Source organism: Dermochelys coriacea, chromosome 1 (assembly GCF_009764565.3).
Source record: "Dermochelys coriacea isolate rDerCor1 chromosome 1, rDerCor1.pri.v4, whole genome shotgun sequence".
Lineage (NCBI taxonomy): Eukaryota > Metazoa > Chordata > Testudines > Dermochelyidae > Dermochelys > Dermochelys coriacea.
The window spans coordinates 80,600,296-80,626,149 of record NC_050068.2 but is presented as its reverse complement, the minus strand read 5'-3'; the positions used below and the strand labels follow the sequence as shown (position 1 = coordinate 80,626,149).

Here is a 25,854-nt window from a genome sequence, read left to right as displayed (position 1 = left end):
ATCCTTTGTGTGCTCATCAAGATGGAATTCAGTTGAGCTGGAGAAATTCCTGGGAAATCACATAGTTCAGTCATAAATAGCAAAAATATTTGATACTGGACAAGACGTACACAATAATATGATGTTGAGATAAATTTGGAATAATGAGGATACTAGTATGGAAGTTCTCATGGGAGACTTCAGTACCCTGATATCTGCTGGGAGAGCAATACAGAGGTGCACAGACAATCCAGGAAGTTTTTGGAAAGTGTAGGGGACAATTTCCTGGTGCAGATGCCGGAGGAACCAACTAGGGACAGAGCTCTTCTTGATCTGCTGCTCACAAACTGGGAAGAATTAGTAGGGGAAGCAAAAGTGGATGGGAACCTGGAAGGCAGTGACCATGAGATGGTCGAATTAAGGATCCTTACACAAGAAAGAAAGGAGAGCAGCATAATACAGACCCTGGACTTCAGAAAAACAGACTTTGACTCCCTCAGGGAACTAATGGGCAGGATCCCCTGGGAGAATAATATGAGGGGGAAAGGAGTCCAGGAGAGTTGGCTGTATTTTAAAGAATCCTTATTGAGATTACAGAGACAAACCATCCTGATGCATAGAAAGAATAGTAATTATGGCAAGCAACCAGCTTGGTTTAACAGTGAAATCGTTGCTAATCTTAAATACAAAAAAGAAGCTTACAAGAAGTGGAAGATTGGACAAATGATCAGGGAGGAATATAAAAATATTGCTCAGGCATGCAGGAGTGAAATCAGGAAGGCCAAATCACACTTGGAATTGCAGCCAGCAAGAGATGTTAAGAGTAACAAGAAGGGTTTCTTCAGGTATGTTAGCAACAAGAAGAAAGTCAAGAAAAGTGTGGGCCCCTTACTGAATGAGGGAGGTGACCTAGTGACAGAGGATGTGGAAAAAGCTAATGTACTCAATGCTTTTTTTGCCTCTGTCTTCACGAACAAGGTCAGCTCCCAGACTACTGCACTGGGCAGCAGAGCATGGGGAGGAGGTGACCAGCCCTCAGTGGAGAAGGAAGTGGTTCGGGACTATTTAGAAAAGCTGGACGAGCACAAGTCCATGGGGCATATGCGCTGCATCTGAGAGTGCTAAAGGAGTTGGCGGATGTGATTGCAGAGCCATTGGCCATTATCTTTGAAAACTCATGATGATCGGGGAAGGTCCCAGACGACTGGAAGAAGGCTAATGTAGTGCCCATCTTTAAAAAAGGGAAGGAGGAGGATCTGGGGAACTACAGGCCAATCATCTTCACCTCAGTCCCTGGAAAAATCATGGAGCAGGTCCTCAAGGCATCAATTCTGAAGCACTTAGAGGAGAGGAAAGTGATCAGGAAAAGTCAGCATGGATTCACCAAGGGCAAGTCGTGCCTGACTAACTAATTGCCTTCTATGACGAGATAACTGGCTCTGTGGATGAGGGGAAAGCAGTGGACATGTTATTCCTTGACTTTAGTAAAGCTTTTGACACGGTCTCCCACAATATTCTTGCCAGCAAGTTGAAGTATGGGCTGGATGAATGGACTATAAGGTGGAGAGAAAGCTGGCTAGATTGTCGGGCTCAACAGATAGTGATCAGTGGCTCCATGTCTAGTTGGCAGCCGGTATCAAGCGGAGTTTGTTCAATATCTTCATTAGTGATCTGGAGGATAGCGTGGATTGCACCCTCAGCAAGTTTGCAGATGACACTAAATTGGGGGGAGAGGTAGATACTCTGGAGGGTAGGGATAGGATATAGAGGGACCTAGACAAATTAGAGGATCGGGTCAAAAGAAATCTGATGAGGTTCAACAAGGGCAAGTGCAGAGTCCTGCACTTAGGATGGAAGAATCCCATGCACTGCTACAGACTAGGGACCGAATGGCTAGGCAGGAGTTCTGCAGAAAAGGACCTAGGGGTTACAGTGGATGAGAAGCTGGATATGAGTCAGCAGTGTACCCTCATTGCCAAGAAGACCAATGGCATTTTCGGCTGTATAAGTAGGGGCATTGCCAGCAGATCGAGGGACATGATAGTTCCCCTCTATTCGGCTATGTGAGGCCTCATCTGGAGTACTGTGTCCAGTTTTGGGCCCCACACTACAAGAAGGATGTGGAAAATTGGAAAGTGTCCAGCGGAGGGCAACAAAAATGATTAGGGAACTGGAACACATGACTTATGAGGAGAGGCTGAGGGAACTGGGATTGTTTAGTTTGCAGAAGAGAAGAATGAGGGGGGATTTGTTATCTGCTTTCAACTACCTGAAAGGGGGTTCCAAAGAGGATGGATCTAGACTGTTTTCATTGGTAGTAGATGACAGAACGAGGAGTAATGGTCTCAAGTTGCAGTGGGGAGGTTTAGGTTGGATATTAGGAAAAACTTTCACTAGCAGGGTGCTGAAGCACTGGAGTGCGTTACCTAGGGAGGTGGTGGAACCTCCTTCCTTAGAAGTTTTTAAGGTCAGGCTTGACAAAGCCCTGGCTGGGATGATTTGGTTGGGGATTGGTCCTGCTTTGAGCAGGGGGTTAGACTAGATGACCTTCTGAGATCCCTTCCAACCCTGATATTCTATGATACCGCTGGTTTTTAAGACCTTCAGGTGCACAAAAGATGCAGATGATTCCAGGTGCAGTTCTCAACACAGAAGGTCCAATCTACTGGCAGGATTGTCTCCCCTCTACTGATCTTAAAGGCAAACCTGAAGAAACCACTTAGATACATACAGATAATTCCAGATATTTCTTTACATCTCTCCTAATATCAATTTAGAACTCTCCTGTGCAGCCTCATGATCATCTTGTGAATATTCACCAAAGTGCTAGGCACAGTTATTGCTAATCTTAATGGCAAAGAAATACCTTTATATCTGTTCTAAGGTGGCATCCACATTCACGATGTGGGTTTCTGTAGTACACTACTGTCATAAATATAAAGGGAAGGCTAATCACCTTTAAATCTCTCCTGGCCAGAGGAAAAATCCTTTCACCTGTAAAGGGGCAAGAAGCTAAAGATAACCTCGCTGGCACCTGACCAAAATGACCAATGAGGAGATGAGATACTTTCAAAGCTGGAGCTGGGGGGGAACAACTCTGTCTGTGTGTGTTGCTTTTGCTGGGACTAGAGCAGGAATGCAGGTCAGAACTCCTGTAAAAAGTCAGTAAGCAATCTAGTTAGATATGCGTTAGATTCTGTTTTGTTTAAATGGCTGATAAAATAAGTTGTGCTGAATGGAATGTATATTCCTGGCTTTTTGTCTTTTTGTAACTTAAGGTTTAGCCTAGAGGGATTCTCTATGTTTTGAATCTGATTACCATGTAAGGTATTTACCATCCTGATTTTACGGAAGTGATTCTTTTACTTTTTCTTTAATTACAATTCTTCTTTTAAGAACCTGATTGCTTTTTCATTGTTCTTAAGATCCAAGGGTTTGGGTCTGTGTTCACCTATGCAAATTGGTGAGGATTTTTATCAAGCCTTCCCCAGGAAAGGGGATATAAGGCTTGGGGGGATTTGGGGGGGAAAAGACATTTCCAAGTGGCTCTTTCCCGGTTATATTTGTTAGATGCTTGGTGTTGGCAGCAATAAAGTCCAGGGACAAAAGGTAAAATAGTTTGTACCTTGGGGAAGTTTTAACCTAAGCTGGTAAAAATAAGGTTAGGGGGTTTTTCATGCAGGTCCCCTCATCTGTACTCTGGAGTTCAGAGTGGGGAAGGAACCTTGACAGCTACAAACCATGGAAACCACACTGAGAGCCCTGCAGAAAATGGGTCTTTCATGAACATCCAAAATAATAAATTGTCTCTTAGACTATCTTTTCCATATGGGGAGTGATCATAAACAGGTCAGAAGACATCACATCCCTGACAGCAGATACAAGAAACAACAGACATTTATAGCCTTAAGGAATTAAAGTCTCGTTAGCACTGTAGCTAGTCTTGTTAAATTGCTGTTGTGGGCAAGTTGATAAATGAGATCTCTCCTCATATATCAGCCTCTCCAAATGTGCAAAACACACCACCAGAATGGCAGAGAATCGCTAGGTGTTCAGAAAATTTAGGACTTCCTACACTGGTGTACTTCCCAGGAATTATTTAATCAGATAAAAAAAGAGAACTAATAACCAATACCAGCATTGGGTGGAAGGTAGATTCTGCTTTGCAATAGGCCAAAAGATTGCCATCAGTGAAGAAAAATAATGCTCTTTAAACTTACTTGAATTTCAAGTGATCCAGTTGACCACCTACAACCACAGTCCTTGCTGGAGGATCAGCATATCCTTGTGATGTCGTCATCACCACAGTGGCCTACATCAACAGGCAACGTGCCAAAAAGACATCCAAGGATTTAATGAGGTGGCAGTACTTCTGTTCTAATGGGCAGAGGAAGATGTGATATCCGTTGAAGTGATGCACTTAGAGCATACTAAATGACACCTAGTTAAATCATAAGAGACTTTCTTTATGCAGTTGAAGTGTCCTTGCAACAGTCTGCTGAATAACATTCTCCCTTCGTCATGCCTGGAATGGCAGACAACCACAAGGCAGAAGTGTTCTAGGAGAAAAGGCCAGAGAACAGGGACATCAAATGCTCTATAATTGGACAGGTCAGAGGATCTGCTGTACATCTTATCTTCCATAATACTTCCAAAGAGCCAAGGTGGGAGAGCCAGGCTCTTTCTGGTTCCATCTGCATCAGACACATTGGTCCTTCCATCTCGTACTGTAAATGACTTGCCCTTTAACATGACTAGACCTGCTTCCTCAAGGAGCAGTCAACCACAGCAATCAAATGAAACTTGAATCTAGCACTGTGATTGTTGAACAGAATGAGAAGAGTGTCTATTCCAAAAAAAGTAATCAGTTCCTTACTTGCTGCCCTACTGGATCCATTTTAAAAGATCTACTTAACCAACTGATACAAATAAGTGGAGTGGGTAATCTAAATGGTAATCTATAAATTGATCTTTCAGTTCCTTTAGCACCTTATGGGTTTATACTTTGATTTTACGATGAATTTTTTCCTGTCTGGGGGAGTGGCCACTGGTAGACCAGTCACATGTACCACAAGTTTCCCAAAACAACAGCAAAGATGAAGCTTCCCTAAAGTTTTAGTGCCTGATCTGGAGTCCCAGTTTAGTGCAATCCTTCAAACCATTTTGCTCAGTTGCCCTGATTTTGTATTATTTAATCCGATGGAGTCCAGAGTCCACAGTTGGGTTTGGAGCCCTATTCTGCAAGGTGCACAGATACGTAGGAAGACATGGCCCCTCCCCCAAAGAGGAATGTACAGTCTAATTTAAGACAAGATGCAGCAGTGGTGAGTGAAACGGAAAAGACTTGGATATATTATAAAAGTTACCTTCAGAAATTAATAATTATATGCAAGTAATTTTCTCACTTGAGAACTTCCTCAGTTTTTGGAAGTGTGTGTTGATTTGTTTGCACTCAGTTCACCTAAAGGTCTGTCTCAATATACTGACTGGAGGCTTTTAAAGCTACATTCGTATAGTCATTCATTGAAGACTCAAGGAAAATATCTCATTTATTTTACAAGAAATTTAAAGCTTTTGAAATTAAGCATTACTTCTGTCAACAATTATTTAATTAATAACTTTTTTGTTTGCGCAACTGTGTCCATTAAAATATCAAATTGTCATTTTTTTCAGAGAACTGGATTTTCAGTTTTAACACCCAGAATTAAATAACACAGTTGAGATTTTTAGAGTCCGGACAGATTTAGACAGAGAAATCCTGTTAAAATCTAACTTGTTTAGTCTTTAAAAAAATCCCAGTCTACAACGCCAATATAGGATATTTTCTAGCCAACTATGTTAGGGCTAAAATGACTTTCACTCTCATCAAGATATTGTAGTACACAATGCAATAAATACTTCATCACCTAATATCGTTATGAAACATGGTATCCACCAGCTCTGTGCCTTTTGATTATTCTCATGGAAACTCTCTCTCTTTCCACCTCTTTCTATTTGAAACCTCCAAAATCCATGTATTCAGAATGAGTAATAACTGTGTGTGTTTGCATGTGTGTTTTCTTCCAAGGATTCAAAATTCCTTACAGATAATTAAGCCTCACAACTCCTCTATGTTAAGTATCAAACCCATTTTACAAATAAGATTGGTTAAGAGATGCTTCCTAGAGTTTCACAGCCACATCAGTTGTAGATCTAGGTACAGTGAATCCAGGAGTTCTGCTTCTAAGTCTTATGCTCTAGCCCGTAAGCACTTCCTGCAGTAATGCATCACAAAATTGAAATCAGTAGTTGTATTCAGGGAGAGTTAGGCATCAAAAGGAAACTGTGTCTTAATCATTTAAAAATGGCTGAAGCTGCTAGAATCTTCTGACTTACTTTTCTGTAGATATCAATGATGTTTAAATGCAAGTTTCCATGGTTTTAAACTTAGTTTAAAATCTTGAGTTTTGTCCATATGGATTAGAATGTGTTCATTCACTCTTTTTAAAGGTGCTTTACTGCAGTGGCAAAGCTTGTAAATTCCACATGCAGAATATCTTAGATTCAGGATACTTGCATTCAATATCTTAGATTCAGGATACTGAGTTACGGGTAGGTATATGACAGCCTATGCAATTTATGAGATCCAGTGTTTGGGTGGGTGAGGAGACAGAACCATTAGAATTAACTCAGAACTGTACTCTAGTATAGGTACAGGTTGAAAAGATGTGTTTTTGTGGTGATGTGGTTTTTCCTCTTGGTAAAAGTTCATGCATAAATTCTGCCCCAAACCATAGTTAACAGTGTTAATGGTGAGAAGTCAAGCATAGAAAAATCAGTACATTCGAAACGCCAAGTTTGTTTTGTTCCCATTGGTAACACTACATGTTATGTAGTATTTTATAGTCTTTTCCCTATTAAAATGTAAAGCTTTATATATCTATTTTTTAACATATGCTATAAAAACTTGTGGTGTGACAGGTAAGGTTGCTACCATGTCAAACTTCTAGATTTTCATGGCCCTAAACATTGCATTAATCCTGGATGGTTTTTAATTTAATTTACTATTATGTATAAGTTTTTTGGGGCTTCCACACATCTACTCATACTTGCTCTTCTTCCTCAATTTTTAATTTTGTATATGTTTCGTTTTCATTTTGTTCATTACTGATTTACTAAGATCTCCGTGTTCTGGCACTACTAGGGGACTGTCAGTATTCCCAAACTGATTTCCTTTCATGCACTCCAACATTCTTTCTTCTCCCTTGCACAAGAACAGTCTTTTCTGTCACACCTACACACACAATGAGTTATGGCACACTCTCTTAATAATCTTTTAGTTTGTACAGGGTCTCCTATGTAGCTTGAACTCTAGAAACACTCTAATGTATAATATAAACTGTACATGGTCCCTGATGGAGTTTAGAAATAGCTGAACTTGGAATCATGACAAACATTTTCCCTGCAACACCTCACACAGTCCTTGTCTCCTAACCACACAAACAGCAACCCTGCAATCACACCAGCACACAACCTGCATCAGTGTACTCACTCCCGAGGCACTTTTAAGCTCACCTTAAATCTAGAACCTTAAATCAGGTACACCTTATATCTAGAACATTGTGGGCACTACCATAAACAAATAAGAGTATTGAATTAGAGTGTGTTGGAGTCCACATGCTTTACCACTGTAGACTTGGTCAGCATTTCTTAAAAATGTGGAGAGGGACACAAAAGACTAATTGCTGGGGATAATGCACAGTTACGGCACCCAAACAACCATAACTCTGCCCTATAGGGACACAATGAAGGGGGAGAAATGTAATGTCTTCAGAAATCATTCCAACCTAATCTGGGACCACAAAGTAAGAAGTGCCTTAATCATACAATTATTGCATGGTATTACTTTGGAGTAGCACAAAGCAATCGGAGCATACTGTCCAGTTAAGCTCTTTTTTTGCAGTTGCTTTGCATTGCCAGAAGAGCACAAAGAAGCTGGAGTATGTATTTGAATTTCCTATCAGTCCTCAAATTTCTCCTCCCTTTTGCACTCCACCTTGCACAGAAGCACAGCATTTTCCCCTCCCACACATACATACCTTCTTTTGATATGGTCAGATGGGTAGCTTTTGAAAATGAACATTTAGGATTAATGACCATTTTTGCTATTAATTTTCATAGCCAAGGCTTCTTCTCAGTAGAGGTTGGTACATTAAAATGGCCTCCTTCAGAGAAATTCATGGAGAATTGCTCTTTTTCCAAATGGTCACCATCTTCTGTTGTTCCCAAGGGAACTGAGGCTATAGCAGCCTTCAGTTAATGTGCCTTTTTTTTCAAAATGGCCACTACCTTCTTGTTTCCATTGTGAGTGAAGCCAGCAGCCATTTATAATAGCTGCCTGTGGCCTAACAACATGGGAGATGATAGCCATTTTGAAAGAGTTCAGTTCTCAGTAGCAGAATATTTGTCAGCCCTGATGAAGAAGAGGGGAAGGTGTGGGGTGCAGGTGAGGTGACAAGACTGTTAGGGGGAAGGGAAGCTGGGTGGGTTGGAGCAAACAGCCCAATCAGCACAGCGCAGAGAAAGTCCAGTCAAAACTGTAGACAGTTGTCTGAATGTTTAAAGGACCAAAGATTCCTGGTTTGGCTGCTCCTGTTGCTACTGGATGGCTCCTCGTTGCAGTTATCTCCCAAGCCCACAAAGTGGGAGGGAGGCACAACCCAAGTCCTAGTGTCCCTAGAGTGCGGGGTGAACTCACCAGCATGGTTTTGGATCCAAATAGTTGCTGGAGGGGAAGGGGTGGCCATGGCTGTGCCCCCTTTTACCTTCTCCCTTCCCAGTACAGCAGTCCTTGCTTTGGATGCTTCTGCACCTACTAGCTGGAGTTGCAACAATCCAGCCATTCCTCTTTGGTTACATAGCCAAAATTCTTATCCAAGTATTCATAATTCACATCTTTACTACAATGGCCTCTTCATTTTTGGCCTTTACTACTGCAGCCTTGGTCCCATCTAGGCTTTTCAGATTTACTGCTAAAATCATCTTGGCTCGTTCTGATTATGTGAATGCTCTTTTTAATTCCCTCCACTGGCTTCCCCTTCAACTCTACATCAAATGCAAACTTCTTGTCTTTATCTTTTCATTACTTAGTCAAAGCTTCTGCTACCTGATCTAGTAACGTATCATAACGTTGATCCCCACCTTTGTTTCACCACTATTTCCAATCTTTACTGCCCATCAGTCAACTTCTCCCGTAAACACTCCATCTTTCCCTGCATGCTGCCCCTAAGCATAGGAAAAACTCCCTGATAAAATCCAAACAAACACTACCCTATCCTCGTTCAAATCCCGCCTTAAGACTCACCTCTGGCATCATGTCTACAAAACCCAGCCTGGTGATCATGGGTAGACGGGTGACAAGCTGGGACTACTCTTCTTTTCCTTTTCTTCTCAATTCCTTCTTACCTGTATTGTATTTTTTTAACAGGGTGTACATGTAACTAAGAGAGCTGTATTAATTCTTCACCAGTTTCATTTGCGTGTATATTGTATCCTTATCTTTTGTCTCTTTGTATCTATAGACTATAAGCTCTTGAGCACAGAGATCATCTCTTTTCTGACTGTACAGCACACTGTAATCCCAGTCCTAATTCGAATTGGGACCTCTGCGTGCTAGCATAATAATAAATATTTAATAATAAAACTTAGACTCCTTTGAAAATCCCAAACTAAATAGGTGGTGAAAGAAGGAAGGCAGAAGGGGATTAATGAATGCACATGAGATATGGAAGGAAGAGTGCAGAGAAAATATTAAGAGAATGTGACCTATAGAGAGGACAGGCAGAATGTGAAATGACACTGAAGTGAAGAGATGGATGACGGGGTTGGAGGAAGTAGCCGATCAGATGAGATCATAGAATCTTTGGTTGGAAGAAATGAGCTCACTAATGTAATGGACCCATTAGGCTTAGGTATTTTTTTAAAGGATATTTTGTAAACTGGAATATCCAAGCATGTTCTCTCATCACAGAAAAAAATTAACATCTATGCTGGAGTATTTTTTAATCAAAAATACTACTTCATAGAGGAAATTTGAAGAGGAATTAAAAGTGGATTTAATGGAAATAGTTATGGGATGACTACAACTATGAAACTTTGACTCTTTTCTGCATCAGAGGCAGCTGCATTATTATTTTTTACATACACTCTTAGTGCTAGGTAGCTCACCGTACAAATAAGAAATGGTCCCTTTCCTAGAGAACTTAAAATATTTTAAAAGGCTTGAGTATGTCCCAGTGAGGGAAATTCACAAATTGTTTTCCAAGATCTGGAACTGTGGCATGTATTAGCTATCAAATATTTTTGACGCATCAGATATTTTTGTGGGGAACAGTAAATGTGGCATTGGGCTTGTACATGTTTGTTTATTCTAGGATATCTGGATGTGAAGCTTATTTTCTCTGTGGCAAATTTTGTACATTCCAAAACATCTCTGGATGAATCATGTTATAAAGTTTGGAAGAAGGGCATAAATTGCATTAAGCTTGACTTTGGATACATCTTAGCAGTGTGAACAATAATTTACTCAGATGTTACAGTTGGATAAGAACTATTAGGTTATTTTGTGCAGCCTTCTTGAATATATTCAAGTTCATTGTCCAGATTTAAATAGCTTGAGTGATCTAGCTCCCACTATTATCCTTGGGTAATAAATATTTTTCCCACTGGTACTACACCTCAGCTTTCCTTTGTTGAAATTAATCCCATTACAACTACTGTCGGAGACTGATTCTCTCCCTTTTTTTAATATTCGCATATTCAGGTATTTGTAAAATTCAGTATATTTTTAATCATAAATTAGTGAAGAGGCTCCTTGTTCTACTACCACTGCATTTGTTCTTTTGGGATCTATAGAAATATAAATATATTATAATATTTCAGAATATGCAGTCATTCTGGTCTGGTGTAAGGGAATAAAAGGGGAATAAGACACCCGATGTGGGGGAGAACCATACCTCTGCTGCTTGTTCAGAGTCACTATCTCCCACCATCATGCTTGACTTCAACCCCCAATATGCCTGGATGCGTCGTTACGCCAGTGTGTCTTGGAGCATATGCTGTGACAGGTATAGATGAGTTGCACTTTATTCCCTTCCCAAAGACAACAGGGAGACTGGGATGGATATTGACTCTTTGAGCTGCAATTTCCTTCCTGCACTGATTTAGGGGCAGCACAAACAGACAATCTCTAAATTTTAATGAAAAGTAAATACAGTAATTGTAAATATATAGGATGAAAAGATCTTGGGAAAGTTACCAATACAGACACGTTAGGAACAGAAAATCATGTTATAGTAAGAAAAGCATGATGCTTACATATCAAATTAAAAATTTTAATTTTTACTTACCATACTGTTCCTCTAATCTTTGTTAATCCTTCTTTATTTTGATATCCATTACTGTAAAAAGTTTGTTTCTAAGCGTACATGTATGCTTTTTTCCTAGTGTGTTTTTTTAATTAGTGTTTATTTTATCTTTGTAAAATAAACTGTCAGTGTACCCAAAATCTGGCATCTGTTATATCCTGGAAAAATAGTTTTCAAATAGGAAATAATAAGCTTAATGGTGGGGGCATCCATTCACTGATCTCAAGTTTATGCTAATGTTTGATTGAGAAGGTGAATGTAATCATTATGTTTTATTATTCTGTCTTGAAGAATGGGATTGTTATTTCAAGTGTTCAAAGTGTATGTGAACTCAATCTTCTTACCCACTACAACAACTACCCTTAAAACGTAGGTCGGGAGATACTTATACTTTAACCTTTTTGTATGTTTTAGTAAATAGAACACTAGAGACACAGCAACAAATCTTTTATGAAATACATGGGTTAATATCATAGTTCCTCAAATACACTTGCCTCTTGAGCTTCTGCAAAAAAGCTTTTCTAAAGCATGCTATTTTCCTACTGCATATGCAAATTAAATCTCTAAAGACCATTATTACAGTAACTATTTGATTTAATTTTACTAAAGGAAAAAGCTAGGAGTTAAGCTTAAAAATTGAATTTTACTGCAAGACAGAATTAGAGTTAAGGCTAAAATTCCATGCTAACATTTCCATGTCATTTACATTTTACAAGTCTAGAGCTTTGTTATGATATACTTTTTTTTAAATTATGGCACACTTAGTATGTATAGAAATATTTCCTTGGTTTTGTGGATTTATGTTAGATAGTTCAGGCTACTTTGACTCAGTGGAGCAAAATTCATCCTTGATATAACTTTAGTGAAGTTAAGCATGGAATTATACCATGAATGCATCTGGCCCATTGTTTTTGAAGGCATAATTCTTGCCTTCACAATTTTGAAAGCATCATTAATAAAGGATCTTTCTTATAGAAGTGTGAGAGTTGACATGCCAGACTCCTCTTCTGTTTTTATAAATAGACTATATATGGATAAAATTTTCAATCCATAATTAATTGTTTGTTAGAATCTTATATAATCCTAGTCATATCATTCTGTAATACTGATCAGTTAAAAAGTTCATATTATGCATGTTAGGTTATACGAAAAAACCACTATTACTGAGTTGTTATATTTTTTTTGCATATATAAAAGGAAAAATAATTCCAATAAAAGCACTGAAACTGTAAAAATGTAACTTATTTTATTTTTGTAACTGGAATTTTCAAAGGTGAATCTCCCACATATTCTTTTTAGTTTCAGTTAAGAACAGTTTGATTATTGCTACACAAAAATGCCATATTACAATTCTAAATCATGCATGTAAATTTATAATTATAAAAAGATCTCAAATTGAAATACAATTAAGATAGTCATTATTGTAACATCCTTTGTTTTTATAATAAACTATAAACCCTTCTGTCTGTCCCACTGGTTATCAGTTTTTCAAAATGCATGTTTAAATCATAAAACCTTCCATTTTTACTCTTTAAAAAAATTATGTAAACTTTTTAAAAAATGTTTCAAAATTTAAATAACATTCTCATATAAAACATGTTTAGGAGAATGTATTTTAGCAGCGAAATACAGTATGTTTAGCAAAGTAGAGAGACATCATTTGAAATGCTTGTTTTGCTTGTTTTTATCTTTGCTAATCTTTTCCATTGAATCTATGCTGCTTCTGTGCCACTGTTTTCCACTATAGAAACTCCATCCCGCTGCCTTGCTTCTCGTGAGCGCATTTACAAAAGTAGTGATGTAGCTGGGCCTGCCTCTGCTATTTCATCTCTCTCTCACAAACTAAAGGGTGGGTATGCATGCAAACACAGTCAGGTTATTCAAATTTTACATTAGAAAATGTTTTTTCTCCTTCCATTCATTTTCATTCCATTCACTTGATAAAACACTTTTTCAAAATGAATGTTAAAGTTTGATATGTATGAGCGTTCATATAATAGAACAACTCACTGTTGCTTATTTAATTGTAATGGTTTCATGACTTGTATGTTGAAGATGGAGTGTTGGTTTACAACCAGTTAAGATACTGTAAACCAGACTACTGTCATACATGTATGAATATTTAGACAACAAACTAGTGAAATTTTGGAGGACAGGGAGAGATTCATTTTCATGTTACTTATTTTTTCATTAGTTTATTTATAGACTAACATTTAATACAGTATTAATTAAATATTCCATTTTTGTGCTGGTTGAGTTCAAAATGCTGACACATTTGTGGGGCTAATTGTATTACACAGTATATCACAAGTGTTGTGATCACTGAAATCAGTGGGATTAATCACATGAACAAGGGAATTGCTGTATAAGGCCAAGGAAAGAGGAGGTATTCTAGATTTATTTATTCATGATTACTCAGTAGCTTGCCAGCACTGTTCATAAATGCCATCCTTGAATATAGACTAACTGCATCCATTCATAGAAAACAATATATGGACAAATTACTTTCTTCCTGTGAGCTACACTATTCAGCCTTGTACACATGTATTTTACATACATTTATAAAAAGCAATTACATAGTTCTATCAGATAATGGATTGGCAATGAATTGGAGTAAATACAACTAATTACTGTGTCTGCATCAAAACAAAAAAGATGAATTAGTAGACAAGAGTTGTCACATGTATTTATTCTCAACTGACCTTAATAATATGGCAACCTCCAACTTGAGCCTGACTTTTTTGCAACATGTCTGGAACATGCCTCTTATCCTAATTTACTTGTGTAATTTCAATTACTTTCTATATGTCCTTTTTGTCTTTTAAGCATAGAAGAAAAAAAAAGTAGTCAAGAGACCATCCTGCAAGTTCCATAGTTGTAGTCAGTCTAACATATGTAAAACTAATAAATAATAATTTTGTTGTGACTTTGATAAACTTAGCTATGGTAAACTTAGCTAATAATGCTTTGTATTCTAGCTTCCAAGTAAACAAATTACTTTCCCTTATTGGTGGTCAGTGGAGATTGTGAACTCAAATTCTCCGTATGGTATAGTAGTGCTTTTGCTCTCTAGGTAATTTCACAAGAAGTGCATTTTCTAATAAATATTTTCTTGTACATGTTTTAAATGCATACTCATGTATATATTTGTGAATCCTTTGCAAAGTAGTTTCAAATAATCAGTGGTTGCATTATAATTTCAAAAAAATCCTTTTTATCAGCTCTGTTGGTACTTTGGGATGTTAACAGAAGCACCTGGTTGAATTCTATTTTTGTGTTCAATTCTGTTTAATTTAATTTGTATTGTAATGGGTATCGGTTACAAAATGTAGTAATAATTTCATTATAAAATGTACCATACAGGTGACAGAGTGAATTTCACAGCCACTGCTAGACCAGTTTCTCCAGCAGGAAAATCGGATATATCAAAACACAGGGCTGAGAGCAAGTCACCCAAACCTGATGGACGTGTGATCAGAACTGTTGCTGACCAGAAAAAAACAAGGAATACAGAAGGCTTATCTGCCAGTGAGTCTCTTATGTTGAAATCAGATGCTGCAAAGTTGAGGTCAGATTCTCATAGCAGATCATTATCTCCAAACCATAACACTTTGCAGACACTAAGATCTGATGGGAGGACAACTTCTGGTCTAAGAGCTGAATCTCCAGGACCAGGAACACGGTCTTCCTCACCAAAGCCAAAGCCATTCACAGCAGGAAGATCCAGCACTTCTGGTGCTAGTTCACCACGATCATCATCTCCGCATGATAAGACTCTACCTCAAAAAGTCTCAGTCCCTGTAAAAACAAAGCTTGATCCTCCTCGGGAACGATCCAAATCAGACTCTTACACGCTGGATCCAGACACACTTCGCAAAAAGAAAGTACCACTAACAGAGCCATTAAGGGGACGGTCCACTTCACCCAAACCAAAAATTCTATCAAAAGATGCAAAACCTGTGACTGAAACTGAAAATAGAGCTCCTTCCCCTCACGTTGTACAAGAAAACCTTCACAGTGAAGTTGTTGAAGTTTGCACTTCAAGTACTTTAAAGACAAATAGCATTACAGATAGCACATGTGAAGATAGCACAGAATTCAAAATTGTGGATGATAGTTCTAATAAAATTCATTTTAGCATAGGAAAAGCACCACTGAAAGATGAGCAAGATATGAGAGCTTCTCCAAAAGTGAGCCGTAAGTGTGCCAGTAGGCACACAAGACCCAAAAAGGAAAAATCCTGCTTACTTTTCAAAGGAGATGGATCCAAATCTGTAGAGCCAGCCAAGCAAGCAATGTCGCCATCTGTTGCAGAATGTGCCAGAGCTGTCTTTGCTTCGTTCCTGTGGCATGAAGGAATAGTCCATGATGCTATGGCTTGTTCATCTTTTTTGAAGTTTAATCCAGAGCTTACCAAAGAGCATGCACCAATAAGAAACAGTCTTAATCAACAACCTACAGAGGAAAAAGAAACCAAGTTGAAAAATAGACACTCATTGGAAATATCATCTGCTCTTAATATGTTTAACATTGCACCTCATGGTCCAGACATATCTAAAATGGGCAGCATCAACAAAAACAAGGTCCTGTCTATGCTTAAAGAACCACCTCTGCATGAGAAATGCGAGGATGGAAAAACTGAAATTACCTCATTTGAAACGACGAGTCATTATACTATGAAATCTAAATCTCCTCTTCCCTTAACACTGCAGCATTTGGTAGCTTTCTGGGAAGATATTTCTTTAGCAACTATCAAAGCAGCATCCCAGAATATGATTTTCCCAAGCCCGGGTTCCTGTGCAGTATTAAAGAAGAAAGAAAGCGACAAAGATAACAAGAAAACCAAAAAGGAAAAAAAGAAAAAAGAAAAAGCTGAGGCTAGACCAAGGGGAAATCTTTTTGGTGAGATGGCCCAGCTTGCAGTGGGAGGACCTGAGAAAGATACCATCTGTGAACTATGTGGAGAATCCCATCCATATCCAGTGACTTACCACATGAGACAAGCTCATCCGGGTAAGACTTTTTTTTTTCCCCCATAACCCAGTCCTCAATCAAAGTTTATTTTTACATAGTTTGTATTTTGACAGTCATTATTGTTATGAAAGTAAATCAGGCCTCCTTAGCCATAGTGGGAATTGTTTTAATTAAAAGAATAAAGAAATTGAAGACCTTGATTCAATAAGGGATTAAGCATGCGTGTAGTTTTCAGCACTCACGTTTAAAGTTACAGGCTTATTTAAGTGCCTTGCTGAATCAGGACCTAAAAGCAGTTAAAAAGCTGAATTTACAGTTCCTATTTGGAAACACAATTTTTAATCTAAAATCTTAGTTTGTGACTATGTAGGGAAAATGAGAGGAGATAAAAAATAAAAGCCTAACTTTTAGTAGGAGCTCTAGGTTGCAAAACACTTCTATTATAACTCCATGTTTTCAGTCACTGATAACTTTCTGAAACTTTAGACTAAAATTTTCCAGACGTGTTCTCTGGACAAGAGTGAAGATTTTTGGCAACTTCAAGCAAAAACTGTTCAGCCTCTTGCAAATGGGAGGAAAAGTGGGGGGAAATGTTTACTTTTGCCACTATTTTTGTTGTTGTTTGTCAAGCAGAACTTGTTCTAAAATGTGGTTGCAGGGAGAGGGTAGGTAGAAAGTTGAAATTTGACAGAGAAATAGTCATCTGTGTGAAGTATCCTGGAGTGCTCCAATGAAACTTTTCATTGGAACAGGTTACAGGAGTTTGAAAACTGTGCCTTGTAAGTGAAGGAAGGCTATGTCGCACATGCATGCCTGGCTTACTTTACTTCATGGTAAACATGCTTCTATCCTAAGATGTGTATGAAGGAAAAAGGGCTCCATAGACGTCCTGTTTCATTCACTGTGATCACCAAGGGAATCACCTACACATCATTACATGTGCATGCTATTTCAGACTAGGACTCTACAAAAAGCAGCATGGGCGTTTAAAAAAAAAAAAAAAAAAAAAAAAGTTTCTGATAGAACACCCTTTAAATAGTACATTCTGAACTTTAAAAGAAATCCTCTTCTTGAAAATAAAAAATTTTGCTTCATTTTTATAAGGACCTTCTCACCAAGGGAAAAACTGGCCATACACAAAGACACATGCACTACACAAAGTCAACAAACTGAAAATACTGGTTTTTTGCTAACTTACTTCAGTTACAATAATCTTGGGTTCTCTAGTAGCCATAGTATGTACATAATTTTCACACAGAAAAGTAATTTTTTAAAGTTGAAAATGTCCCTTTATTTTCTGAAATTTCCTAACTTTTAAGAGCTTAATTTTTCAACCTTAAAGTTTTATTACATCTAGGGTTGGATTTTTGTTGTTTAGAATTCCTTAGATTTTTATTTTAAAGCCGAAGTTTGCAACCTTCGGCACGCGGTCCATCAGGGTAATCCACAGGCAGGCCGCAAGATATTTTGTTTACGTTGATTGTCCGCAGGCATGGCCCTCCACAGCTCCCAGTGGCCGCAGTTCATTGTTCCCAGCCAATGGGAACTGCGGGAAACAAAAATATAGAATCCAGTTGAAATTTGTGTTCCCTCTTTTAGCTGTGCAGCAATTAGCATACATTCAATGCACTTCCCTGAATGTGATTGATACCCTTTGAACACAAAAAGAAACAAAGCTTAAAAATGTATTGGCAAATGAAGAGGGACAAAATTATCAGCAGGGTGGTAGCACCACCTATCATGAAGGTTGCATGACATTTCTCATTTTCAGATTTATGAGCCTTTGGGATCAGGGACTGTCTTCCAGTGTGTCTGCCTTGATTTTTGGGCACTACTGTAATATAAATAAGCTTTTAAAAAGCTGTTTTCATCAACAGACTTTAAAAAACAAAAACTTTCCAAGCATTGAACACCACCCATTTTCTTTCAGAATATAGCTTTCAAGGAATTCAGAGAGAATAAAACCAAGCTAAGGGAAAGAAAATGAGTCTCCTCCTTCCTATTTTACGGATAGGAAAAGAAGCATTAATTGTTGTTCCTAAAAGTAAAGTTATTGTTTATAGATCTTGTCTTCATTATTTCAAGGTTGTGGCCGGTATGCAGGTGGTCAAGGTTATAATAGCATTGGACACTTCTGTGGAGGATGGGCTGGTAATTGTGGTGATGGTGGTATAGGAGGAAGCACTTGGTATCTGGTTTGTGATCGATGCAGAGAAAAATACCTCCGTGAAAAGCAAGCAGCAGCAAGAGAGAAGGTATATTTATTTGTTTCTCCAGTATTAGTATTACTAGTTCAGGTATATATTGATAATTTTAGAATTTCAGAATATTTCAATGTCATGAAATGTTCGCTTGTATTAAAAGTAGTTTTAATGTACTGTGATTGAAAAAAAATGAACACTTCTGGTTTTGTACTTAAGATCCAATTTATTCCTTGTGAGGGAAGGAGAAGTCAGAACTGATTAGTTGTTGTTAATCCAAATTATTTTATAGTGTATTTACTTATTTTCAGATTCATATTTGTAAATTGATTTTTAGTTTTATGCTAACATATTTGAATGTATGCAAATGTCTTTGAATAAGTCATTATTTGGCAAATAACCTGCTGTCATTGTACAGTTGATTAAATGCCAATTTAAGCAGATAGTCTCCTTGAATAATTCTTTTAAGTGATTCTAAGGCAAATTCTTATGCTCATTGAATCTTTAGGATATTTCCCTGCCATATGCAATGTTGCAGTCTCACTAGAAATAACTGATTTGCTGACCTGGACCAAGCTGTACCCTATAGGCTATATCTGGACAACTGGCTGCTCTGAGCTGGTTCAGAAGCTTCAGCCAATGCATCAGTGAAAGACAGTAGGGCTTATTTGGGAAAGCAGGGGTTGGTGAATAACAAGAAGAGCTCCTTCAGTCCCACACAAAACTTTATGTATCTGAAGAATTCACAATACTAAATGGGCATTTCTTGTGTAGGACTCTATGAATAAGCTGCAGATCCAAGTCAAAACTTTTAATTCACCACTCAAAGAGCACAGTATAGAACTGCCAGCAGGTGCTAGGGTCAATGGCAGTGAGCTTCAATTTAGTGCCCTGAATATGCTTCTACATTGCACTCTCTTTAGTGTGTGTTCCTGTTATAAGAAGTGGAGTGAAGAGAGAACCTCAAAGAGCCTGCAAATATCTTCAAGACTCATGGAGTTAATAGCTAACTGAGGAAGATTTCAATAAACCATCCTCTAGGGTGGAATTTTTTTTTTAACATTGCTGCATTGTTCATCACTGATTCAAAGGAAGTCTTCCATAAACAAGCTAGAGTCCAAGATTGTGAGGATCACTATGTTACACTTCCAGAGAAAGCTAATTTATTCATCCATAAAAATTCAGTTGGCCATTGCCGCGATCTGTAATATACATCTGTCACCAGGGACACAAAAGAAGTCAAGATATGTTCAGAGAAACAGACCTGTTGATGGCTTAAGCCAAAAAGAACCCTACCAGTCAGTTGGCAATCACAGTCTGAGGATGAGAACCAGCACACATGACTGAATGAGTAGAATGCAGTTAAGTTTAGAGGTGAGAGCAACAGGATAATGTTGTGGTGGGCATGTGCTATAGATCACCAGATCAGAAGGATGAAATAGATGAGGCTTTCTTTGGACAATTAACTGAAGTTTCCAGATCACAGGCCCTGGTTGTAATGGGGGACTTCAATCATCCTGACATCAACTGGAAGAGCAATACAGCAATGCACAGACAATCAGGAAGTTTTTGGAGAGTGTTGGAGATACCTTTCTGGTACAAGTGCTGGAGCAACTAACTAGGGGTCGTGCTCCTCTTGATCTGCTGCTTACAAACAGGGAAGAATTGGTAGGGGAAGTAGAAGTGGGCGACAACCTAGGCAGCAGTGACCATGAGATGGTTGAGTTCAGGATCCTCACAAAAGGAAGAAAGGAGAGTAGAAAAATACAGATCCTGGACTTCAGAAAAGCAGACTTAGACTCCCTTTGGGAACTGATGGGCAGGATCCCCTGGAAAGCTAATATGAGGGGGCAAGGAGTCCAGGAGAGCTGGGTGTATTTTAAAGAACCCTTATTAAGGGTGCAGGAACAAACCATCCCGGAGTGCAGAAAGAATAGCAAATATGGCAGGCGATCAGCTTGGCTTAACAGTGAAATCTTCGGTGAGCTTAAACTCAAAAAGGAAGCTTACAAGAAGTGGAAATTTGGACAGATGACAAGGGAGGTGTATAAAAATATTGCTAGAGCATGCTGGGTTGTAATCAGGAAGGCCAAGGCACAATTGGAATTGCAGCTAGCAAGGGGTGTAAAGGGTAACAAGAAGGGTTTCTACAGGTATGTTAGCAACAAGAAGAGGGTCACAGAAAATGTGGGACGTTACTGAATGGGGGAGGCAACATAGTGACAGATGATGTGGAAAAAGTTGACATACTCAGTGCTTTTTTTTTTTTTTGCCTTGATCTTAACAGAATGGTCATCTCCCAGACTGCTGCACTGGGCATCACAGTATGGGGAGGAGGTGACCAACCCTTAGTGGTGAAAGAACAGGTTAAAGGCTGTTTAGAAAAGCTGGACATGCAGAAGTCCATGGGTCCAGATCTAATGCATCCAAAGGTGCTGAGGGAGTTGGCTGATGTGATTGTGGAGCCATTGGCCATTATCTTTGAAGACTCATGGCGATTGGGGAAGGTCCTGGACGTCTGGAAAAAGGCTAATGTAGTGCCCATCTTTAAAAAAAAAAGGGAAGGAGGAGGATCTGGGAACTACAGGCCAGTTAGCCTCATCTCGGTCCCTGGAAAAAATCATGGAGCAGGTCCTCAAGGAATTCTGAAGCACTTGAGGAGAGGAAGGTGATCAGGAACAGTCAACATGGATTCACCAAGGGCAAGTCATGCCTGACCAACCCAATTGCCTTCTCTGATGAGATAACTGGCTCTGTGAATATGGAGAAAGCAGTGGATGTGATGTATCTTGACTTTAGCAAAGGTTTTGATATGGTCTCCCACAGTATTCTTGCCAGCAAGATAAAAAAGTATGGATTGGATAAATGGACTATAAGGTGGATAGAAAACTGGCTAGATTGTCGGGCTCAACAGGTAGTGATCAACAGCTTGATGTCTATTTGTCTGCCGGTATCAAGCGGATTGCCCCAGTTCAACGTCTTTATCAATGATCTGGATGATGGGATGGATTGCACCCTTAGCAAGTTCGCAAATGACACTAAACTGGGGGGAGAGGTAGATATGCTGGAGGGTAGGGATAGGGTCCAGAGTGACCTAGACAAATTAGAGGATTGGGCCAAAAGAAATCTGATGAAGTTTAACAAGGACAAGTGCAGAGTCCTGCACTTAGGACGGAAGAATCCCATGCACCGCTACAGGCTGGGGACCGACTGGCGCTAAGCAGCAGTTCTGCAGAAAAGGACCTGGGATTACAGTGGATGAGGAACTGGATATGAGTCAGCAATGTGCCCTCGTTGCCAAGAAGGCCAACGGCATATTGGGCTGTATTAGTAGGAGCATTACCAGCAGATCGAGGGAAGTGATTATTCCCCTCTATTCGGCACTGGTGAGGCCACACCTAGAATATTGTGGCCAGTTTTGGTACGCCCACTACAGAAGGGATGTGGAAAAATTGGAAACACTGCAGCGGAGGGCATCAAAAATGATTAGGGGGCTGGAGCACATGACTTAAGAGGAGAGGCTGAGGGAACTGGGGTTATTTAGTCTGCAGAAAAGAAGAGTGAGAGGGGATTTGATAGCAGCCTTCAACTCCCTGAAGGGGGATTCCAAAGAGGATGGAGCTAGGCTATTCTCAGTGGTGGCAGATGACAGAACAAGTAGTAATGGTTTTAAGTTGGAGTGGGGGAGGTCTAGCTTGGATATTAGGGAACACTGTATCACTAGGAGGGTGGTGGAATCTCTATCCTTAGAAGTTTTTAAGGCCTGGATTGACAAAGCCTTGGCTGGGATGATTTAGTTGGTGTTGGTCCTGCTTTGAGCAGGGGATTGGACTAGATGACCTCCTGAGGTCTCTTCCAACCCTAATATTCTATGATTCTAGAAATCAGGAGAATGAAATCTCATTATACCCAGGAAAAAATACTTCAGGTTCAAGAAAGCAGGAGCTGGCAGAACAAATTTTCTTGATTGTCAGTAGACCTCAGCCAAATGGATATTCCCTTCCCACCCTAGCCCATGATCAGCATAGTCCTGTAGAAGGTCTGCCAAATCAAGAGGAGCTTTTTTTCTGATAACTCCAAACTGACTGAGAAGACCCTGGAACTGGTGAACATGTCCATGTCCACCCCCATTCAGGCTCCTGTTTGTTCTGAACCTTTGTATGCAAGATCCTTAATTCATGCGACACCCAGTACATTTGGTAGTCATGACTTTACTATTGAGTGTACAAGACCGAAGAAGACTGGCTTATCAGATGCTTTGGAAGATCCCAAGTATATCATCTGTTATAGAAGATCAAAGAGAGGAGGGGAAATTATCTTTATCTGTTACTTTTCCTTCATTAAAGACTTTTTATACCAGTCCCATCCACCTCCTTGTAAGATTTGAGTGCCTAACTCATTGTTAAGAACTTTGATACAGAGTCACTGACAAACTGAAATTGTTTAACATTATTTTTTAATGGTTATTGATGAATTGGTTAAGTTCCTACTTGATACTGCTTCTGAAATACTCAACTGAAAGCTGAGATAGCTAGACCCTTTATATGGGAAGATATTGCATTATTTAAATTCTTGTTCTTCATCTGGTGGTTTGGAGGGACTATAATCGAAGTATACGGCCTGATATAGAAAATCTTTAAGAAAGAATATTAATAGGTAAGGAAACTTTCCCTAGCCTTGTCTGATGTATCATTTTTGTTTCCTTTGTAACCCTCCTCTGTGTTTTGTCATTTAAGTGCCATGTGAATAAAATTGCTAACAAAAAATTACATTCAAAGAATGTTAAGGTTTCAAAGTCAAGCACTCACACATAAGAAATGCCAGAATTAAGTTTACTGATGCGAGTGGTTTGGAATTGGGGGACAGAGATTTTATAATCAAAAGTGACCACTAATTTGGGATGCCCAGTTTGGTATGTATAAGGTCTAATTTTTCAGATTAGTTAGAATTATATAGCCTTAATATCTTCAAAACATAGTTCACATTGACCAGTTGTGGCTGAGAGTGCACTCTGCAAATCAGACCAGAGGGCCTCATATTGGGAACCCAGCATGCTAAGTGGCCACCCGTGAAAAGTTTGGTTTAAGTGACTTGCCTAGCGTCACAAAGGAACTCTGTGACAAGCAGGGATAGAATTCAGTTCTCCAGGGCATTTAACTGCCTTAACCATGAAACCATCTTTTCTCTTCCTGTATCCTCTGCTTCATTCATTACAAGCCTTCCAATTTCTTGAATGAATGAGGCAAGGGGTCTTACACTCACAACCGTATCCTTCACTACACAACCCTTATTCATTCCCAAAGCATGGTCTATCCTATGCACTGAACAACGAAGGAGCCCTATGGAAAAATTTTTATATGAACATGTGTGTCAAAGTGGGAATTTTCTGTAACATTTTTATGAATCCTAAGCATGTCAGTTTCCCTCTATGTGTTGCATTGCTACTAAGGGTATGTCTATGCTATGGAATTAGATCAAATTTATAGAAGTCGATTTTTTAGGAAGCAATTTTATACAGTCGATTGTGTGTGTCCCCACTAAGTGCATTAAGTCAGCAGAGTGCGTCCACAGTACCGTGGCTAGGGTTGACTTTCGGAGTGTTGCACTGTGGGTAGCTTTGCCACAGTTCCCGCAGTCTCTGCCGCCCATTGGAATTCTGGGTTAAGCTCCCAATACCTGATGGGGCAAAAACATTGTCGCGGGTGGTTTTGGGTACATGTCATCAGTCACCCCCCCCCCATGAAAGCAACAGCAGACAATCATTTTGCACCTTTTTTCTGTGCGGACGCCATACTGCTTTCAGCAGACAGTGCAGTAGGACTGCTAACCATCATCAAACCACCACTTCTTCTCCAACTCTGCTCTTCTGCTCTTCTAGTGCCATGAATCCACTTCGCAGGTCCTCTATATGACTGTTGTCATCCACTGCTTCTGCGGCAACTCTGCTCTCCTGCTCTTGTCTCGCCATACCACAGCAAGTATGCAGCCCCATCAGCTCAGCTCACCGACACCACAGCTGTTGTGTCCTGGTGCTGCTGGCAGCAGACGGTGCAGTATGTCTGCAAAACTGGTCATCCAACCACCGCCTCCGCTGCAACTCTGCTCTCCTGCTCTCATGAATCGACCTCATAGGTCCTCTCGTCGTTCTCTATAAATCTGTCCTTGTGGTATCTGTCGTCAGCCACCACTTCCGCTGCAACTCTGCTCTCCTGCAGTTGCCATACCACGGCAAGCATGGAGCCCGCTCAGATCACCGCAGTGGTTATGAGCATTGTAAACAGTTAAAAAGAGGGGCTGCGATTATCGGGTGAACATGCAGCACAAACCCAACTAAACCCCCACACACACACAATTCTCTGGGATGATCGCTTCACCCCTTCCCCCATCGTGTGGCTAACAGCGGGGATGATTTCTTTTCAGCCACAGGCAAACAGCCCAGCAGGAACGGCCACCTCTGAATGTCCCCTTAATAAAATTCCCCTATTTCAACCAGGTGACCATGAATGATATCACTTTCCTGAGGCTAACCCAGAGAGATAAAGAATGAACGTTGCTTGAATGCCAGCAAACACCGGGACCATACGCTGCCATGCTTTGTTATGCAATGATTCCAGAGTACGTACTGCTGGCCTGGCCTGGTAAAAGTCCTACCATGGAGGATGGAATAAGGCTGCCCTCCCCAGAAACCTTTTGCAAAGGCTTTGGGAGTACATCCAGGAGAGATTCATTGAGATGTCCCTGGAGGATTTCTGCTCCATCCTCAGACACGTTAACAGACTTTTCCAGTAGCTGTACTGGCCGCAAATGCATTCCAAGTCTTCGGGGAAAATTAATCATTAAACACGCTTGCTTTTAAACCATGTATTATATTTACAAAGGTACACTCACCATAGGTGCCTTCTCCATCTTCAAGTTCCGGGAACCCGGGTTGGGAGGGTGTTGGATCCAGGGTGATAAACAGTTCCTGGATGTCGGGGAGAATGGTTTCATCCTCCTCATCATCATAGTCTTCCTCATCCCTTATATCCTCATCACTGTTGTGTGAGACTCCCCCCTTGCAGGAGTCCATGTACAGGGGTGGGGTAGTGGTAGGGGCATCCCCTAGAATTGCATGCAGCTCATCATAGAAGTGATGTGTCTGGGGCTCTGACCCGGAGCTGCCGTTTGCCTTTTTGGTAGGCTTGCCTGAGCTCCTTAATTTTCACATGGCAGTGCTGCAGGTGCCTGTTATAGACTCTCCTTCATGCCCTTGGAGATTTTTTTTTCAAATATTTTGGCATTTTGTCTTTTGGAAT

At 39.8% G+C, this 25,854-nt stretch overlaps 1 protein-coding gene across 26 annotated transcripts in view; it reads left to right on the top strand.

The window, feature by feature from the left end:
- The window catches only part of MYCBP2 (MYC binding protein 2), a 444,438-nt gene that overhangs the window by 359,866 nt on the left and 58,718 nt on the right, over positions 1-25,854 (top strand). For 15 of the 26 annotated variants that reach the window (XM_043504638.1, XM_043504632.1, XM_043504641.1 and 12 more), the window contains 2 exons: positions 14,748-16,397; positions 18,444-18,613. In XM_043504638.1, the coding sequence (XP_043360573.1) occupies positions 14,748-16,397; positions 18,444-18,613 (1,820 nt within the window). Of the gene's footprint in view, positions 1-13,131; positions 13,234-14,747; positions 16,398-18,443; positions 18,614-25,854 lie in introns of all 26 variants that reach the window. The other 11 variants (XM_038370114.2, XM_038370012.2, XM_038370594.2 and 8 more) reach the window with 1 other exon arrangement.